The sequence below is a fragment of the Microtus ochrogaster genome, unplaced genomic scaffold, assembly GCF_000317375.1.
Source record: "Microtus ochrogaster isolate Prairie Vole_2 unplaced genomic scaffold, MicOch1.0 UNK8, whole genome shotgun sequence".
Taxonomy (NCBI): domain Eukaryota; kingdom Metazoa; phylum Chordata; class Mammalia; order Rodentia; family Cricetidae; genus Microtus; species Microtus ochrogaster.
The window spans coordinates 9306108-9312080 of NW_004949106.1; the positions used below are offsets into that span (position 1 = coordinate 9306108).

Consider the following 5973-nt stretch of genomic DNA (forward strand, 5'->3'; position numbering starts at 1 on the left):
AGGTTTGTTTGAGAAGGTAGCAGTTTGGCACAGCATAGAACAGATGCTTGTGATTGAACATGGGGGTAGAGCACTCCCAGTCCCAGCAGAGGTGACAAGAAAGGACTAGGTGGTTTTAAGAGTAGAAAAGGTTGGTGTGTGGTATAGATATGTTATATATACATGTATATATATAAACTGGAAGGGACTGTCATCATCATATGTTCATGTACAGTTTTAGTGAAATCCAAGGTTTTCTTCTCCTATAAGATTACATGAAGCATGCTAACACTGGCATTTTGGTCACTATAGATAGTGATTTTGCTTCCTGGGTGTACATACTAGTTTTTTTCCTGTGTTTATTTTTAAATTACTTTTTAGATGTATTCTGGAATATTTGTTTCAATACTCATCTTCATCAAATTTCCAATTAATTTTTTCTAGTAAGATTATTTTCTTTATATTTATTTTTGCTGGGCTAACTTGATCAGAACTCTGAAAACCTATGAGGTTTTCAGTAAAATCTATTCACTAGTCACATCACACAATGAACAACAGGATCTCAGAACTGCATTTTGGTTCATTGCAGGGTGCTCCTGGCAATCGTGGCTTTCCAGGGTCTGATGGTTTACCTGGACCAAAGGTAAGATCACACCAAGGCTGACATTTCCAGGATGGGCATGTGTCCCTGGCTCCCATGAGTCTATACCCATAAGGGCTATAGGAGCAGGTATTAACTTAACTCCAAACCTGCCCTGTCTATTTTTTTTTTCTTTTTAGAACTAGGAGGTCCTGAGAGATGGATGGTTGTTTAAATTAATACTAGCATTAACGAGGCCTGGCTTCTAGACTTTCAAGGGTCACTTCTGAGAACAAAAGGTTGTAGGTAGGGCTTTAGTTTGGGTGATGTAACCTTTAGATGAGATTTAAACTCTAAAATTTTTCCCTTATTAGAGTGACGCAGTGATTTCATCTTTCTTTCTTTAATACTGGATAAGGTCATTTCACAGTGGGTACAAGTTAGAACAAAACATGCAACGACATTGTTTTCAAAAGCATTGCCGTCAAATCTCTGACAAAATGGTTGCATGTTCATATGTATTTGGGAAATAAGAACTTAATGTCTTCTGGCTTTGTTTCAACTCTGCCCTGTCTGTCTTTTTTGGAATAGGGTGCTCAGGGAGAACGTGGTCCTGTAGGTTCTTCGGGGCCTAAAGGAGGTCAGGGAGACCCAGGACGTCCAGGTGAACCTGGGCTGCCAGGTGCTCGGGTAAGAACTCCATAGCTATACACTGTCAACATCCAAGTACTTCTGCGTTCATTGGAGTTTCATTTCCTGTTTTTATGTTTAGCTTGCTTTACAACATAGAGCATCACTTCAATAGTATATGGGCTATTTTACAAACACTGGTATGCTATTTTTGTTCTGTACATAAAGTACAGACCATTTTAAAGTAATACACACAAATAGCGTCCCTGCTCTTCATGGGAACAGCATCTCTTTGTAAATTTTTGCAACTTCTAATTTTTATGCTAAAAATAACCTGTTTGACCTTGTTGGTTCTATTTAACAAAATGTCATTTAACATTTTATTCAAACAGTGAAACTGCCCATCTGTTTAGTTGGTTACAATAAAGTATCACTGTTCTGTTTAAAGCCTTCCCACCAGTGGCTGTTGGCAACAAATTAACAGTCGATTTTCCTTGTCAGGGTCTGACAGGAAACCCTGGGGTTCAAGGCCCTGAAGGAAAACTTGGGCCTTTGGTAAGTAATTGGAGCAATTCTATAACACTTCTCAGTATATGTGTAAGTTATTTATTTATCCTGGCAACGGTGACCATGACTACATTTTTAAGTGCCCCATGGCAACAGCTTCTTAGGCTCTATGAACTCTCAAACTGAGAAAAATGTAAGCTAAATTCTCTTAATTGGGTGTTTAAAATTGAAATTTATTCAGTAAAATAATATCCTTTAATATTTCTAAACTTGTCTGCCATTGTTCTCTTTCTCTGGTGGCCTTCTACTTTTCCATGTTCTAGAAATAAATAACTTGTCAGCGTATGCATCCGGATGCAGAATCTCTTCTTTAATGTGAACTGGAAAAGTTTAAATATTTATGACCACAAAACAGAGGATGAAAGACGGGAAGGCTTGCCCCTTAACATGAGAGGGCCAGGAGATGGTGGCAAGGAGGCTTATGAATGGAGCAAAATTAGAATTTCTGCTCTAAATGTTCAAAGTGCCTCAGGGCTTTATAAAAAAACAAAACAAGTTAAACCAGGCCAAACAACAAACACCTATCTGACTGTTCTCACTCACTAACATCTAAACATAAGGAAATTCACTTTTAGTTAAGATGATATTGATGGTTAGCTAAGTCAGGTGGCAATGCGGACAGAGCCGTGCTTAGAACTCATCTTACCTGCCTGCTGTCTGTCAATTTTGCAGGGTGCTTCCGGGGAAGATGGCCGGCCAGGTCCTCCAGGCTCAGTTGGCATCAGAGGGCAGCCTGGAAGCATGGGCCTTCCAGGCCCCAAAGGTAGCAGTGTGAGTACAGCCAACAGCGCTTAACAGTTCCCAGGAGCCCGCAGATGGAGATGGAGCAGGAGGCTCCAACTGAGCAAATGTAGAATAGTGCCCCTGTATCTTTTAGGGTGACCTTGGAAAACCAGGAGAAGCAGGGAATGCTGGCGTTCCGGGACAAAGGGTAGGCATCCATTTTCTGGTATTGAATAATAAAAAAAAAGATATAAAACCATCAAAATTCCGATGGCCTCACCTGAAATGTTATGTCCTTGTGATCCTAGGGGGCTCCTGGCAAAGACGGAGAAGTTGGTCCTTCAGGCCCCGTGGGGCCCCCGGTATGTGACTTGCTTTGATGACTTTGTACATTGAGTTTCTCAGTGTTTCTCCAAGGTTTTCATGAATGAGTTTCAGGGAAGGGAATGAGGAAATAAGGGACTGAAGGTGAATTTCAGTTGTCTCTTTGTTTTATTCCTCTGATGTATTGCTCTCTCCTACTTGGGTAAAAAAGACTGACCTCATTTTAAACTCTAAAACGGTATCTAGTGGCAAAGGTTGTTACCCCTTATATGCCATAGTTGAAGAATTTATCAGCTGACAAAAATAGTGTTTGCAAATATTTTAATGCATTCATTTAAATGTATAAATGCATACATAATTCCACCTACATTATAAAAAATGTATCTTATAAAAATGCATTTAATTTGGTTGGTTTTGAATAGGTAAAAAGAAAGGATGCTCATATTTTGATTCTGTGTTTTCATCCTGAGTTTGTTTTAAGTGTTTACCAAAGATGTTTTGACATACTGAGCTTTTGTGGGGCAAGTTGAAGTATCCTCTCAAATGTTGAAATTGCTTTCCTTAATAGTCCTATTTGAAATCACAATGAGTAGAAAAAATGTCAATAGAAATATAACCCTTTAAACTGGATATAGGAAATCATGGTTTTCCTATAGTCTATCTATGGTTGGCTTTAGGCCTTCTGTGTTTGAATTAAAAACAAAGCAAAAGCAAAACAAAAGCCACTCTATAATTTCTTTACTAGCTTTTTAAATAAAATATTCTCACTTTGAAGGATTTCAAACAGTGGGATTTGATGACTCTTACTACTAGGGTGTTATCTGACTAATATGTAGAGCAGATGTCTGGAAGAAATACAAAGAGATCAATACTCCTGGTTCATGTAAACAGAAAACAAACGTGAATGTCTGGTGGGATTTATGATGCTTTTCTTTTCTCTTGTACTTAGGGCCTAGCTGGGGAAAGAGGAGAGCAGGGTCCTCCAGGCCCTACTGGCTTTCAGGTATGTATTAATTTAGATTTTCATTTATTCTAATGAATTGTTCTTAAAAATACCTAAAAATATACATAGTATTTTAAGAACAATATATATATTATGCAAAGCAGCCAGTTGTGAATGCTGAACCTGCACTCCTATCAGTTGGGAGACTCTGTATGAGGGATTGCTTTGAGTGCACAGCCAGCCTGTGTGACCTATTAAGTTCCAGGCCAGGCAAGACTGTAGAGTGAAACCATATATTGTATGCATGTGAATATGTCTGTGCTTGTATACATGCACATGATACAGTGCTTGAATGTGACAGAGTCCTCTATTTTTCAGACATCTTCTGTTAGGATAGTTGTGTGTAACCAAATACTGTTGTTCAAAGATAGGGAATGACCTTCCTCTGAACAAAATGATTAACCACAAAGCTGGTAAGAAATTAATGATAACAGAATGTTCTCAACATCTCAGCAGGTTCATTAAACTTAATCTTACCTGATTTTATTAGTATAGTTACTAAAACTTGTTCATAGAATGCTTTTATATAGTAAACTTTATGGGCATTAAAAAATCAGTTTGTGGAAGCATCAGGCCTTCTACCAATAATATTCGAGCAGTTCAAATGCGCTAGAAACAAAACAAACATGGAGAGCCTTGTATTATATTCTTATCCTAATTTTTAAATGGTATGTGTAAAGAAGAAGCTAGCCTTAAAAGCTAGCTATGCCCTCTGCCTTGTAATAGGTGGCTTCCCTGATGTATCTGTACACTGTTTTTCATAACTGTTGCTTCATATATGCATGTAATGTCTTTTGTATTGAAGTTAAATAAAGTAAAAAATGTAGACTATTTGGTTTGGTAGCTGATAAAACTTTCAGTGAATCACAAGATTTATTTGTCACTCTCGTTTTAGGGGCTGCCTGGGCCTCCAGGGCCTCCTGGGGAAGGTGGAAAGCCAGGTGATCAAGTAAGTTTTGGAAATAATAGCATCAAGAGTATAAGTTGGTAGATTATAATATCAGCTTTGATGAGTGAAGCCCTAGGAATTTTGTTCAATGATTCGATTATGTCCATTGACCGGTGAAGGAACTCAGATGTTTTGTGACTTCCTCAGCTCCACTTTGAACTCAACTCACTTGCTTCCTTATGCATTTTATGCCTAAAATATCACTAGATAATTCCCGGTCTGAAATTGATATAGGCATTTAATGGCAGATAGATTTGCTATTTTATCTTCGAGTGATTAATTTTCTTATTACCATTCAATAAACGTTTGCCTCAGCATTCTGTGTGCTTGGCTCTGTTAAGCACACCACCTTCTCAGCTGGACAGTTGGTTGCAGACTGTGGAACTCTGTATTTCCAAATAATAGAAGAGACAGGATATTGGAAAACAGTTTAATAACAGTGTGATCCAAATGCTACAGCAGGGGAGACACTATATGTTATAGACTTCTTGGTATAGGAAGACTTTCCAAAAGTAATATTGTACATAAAATATGAAGGATAGAAGATGGAAAAATATTGCAGGAAGTGGGAATGGCGAGCGTAAATGCTTGCTGAGCAGTTTAAGGCACCGTAAAAATGCAGTGTCAGAAGTGTGAGCACAGGACGAAGTGGTGGAGATAAAGTTGGGGGGTGTGAACCAGGGACCAGATTGAAGGGAGTTCTACTGTGAGCTTCATTTGGTCATTTTTAGAGTACAGGAAAACTGGTAAAAGACTGTTAAGTAGCAAGTGATGCAGCCGACTTGGGCTTCAGGACCAGGGTGCCGTAGAGAGAACAATACACTTCCGAAAAGAAATCTGGAAGCAGACTTGATAAAGCTTTCATCTTTTTTTTAAAAATTACTGTTCTTCTCTCAATCCATCTCAACCACAGCTTCCCCTCCCTCCACTTCTTCCAGTCCGTCCTCCCTACCTCCCATCTCCCCCATCCTCTTATCCTTCCTTTCTTCTGAACAGCCTTCCCAGGGATAGCCACTGAGCAAGGCCTCGAATGTACAGTAAAACCAGATACAAACCCTCATACCGCGGCTGGATGAGGCAACCCAGTAGGAGAAAGAGGATCCCAAGAGCAGACAAGAGTCAGAGACATCCTGTTCCCACTGTTGGGGTTCCCCAAGCTTCTTAAAGGAAGAAGTTTTGAAATAGCTTTGATGCTATTTTGGTCCCAAAATTATTTCT

General features: G+C 39.0%; 1 protein-coding gene across 1 annotated transcript in view; it reads left to right on the forward strand.

Moving 5' to 3' along the window:
• Nucleotides 1-5973, forward strand: part of Col5a2 (collagen type V alpha 2 chain) — a 128665-nt gene that overhangs the window by 97758 nt on the left and 24934 nt on the right. The window contains exons 24-31 of the mRNA XM_005366389.2: nucleotides 569-622; nucleotides 1151-1249; nucleotides 1691-1744; nucleotides 2429-2527; nucleotides 2634-2687; nucleotides 2788-2841; nucleotides 3753-3806; nucleotides 4702-4755. Of these exons, the coding sequence (XP_005366446.1) occupies nucleotides 569-622; nucleotides 1151-1249; nucleotides 1691-1744; nucleotides 2429-2527; nucleotides 2634-2687; nucleotides 2788-2841; nucleotides 3753-3806; nucleotides 4702-4755 (522 nt within the window). The remainder of the gene's footprint in view (nucleotides 1-568; nucleotides 623-1150; nucleotides 1250-1690; nucleotides 1745-2428; nucleotides 2528-2633; nucleotides 2688-2787; nucleotides 2842-3752; nucleotides 3807-4701; nucleotides 4756-5973) is intronic.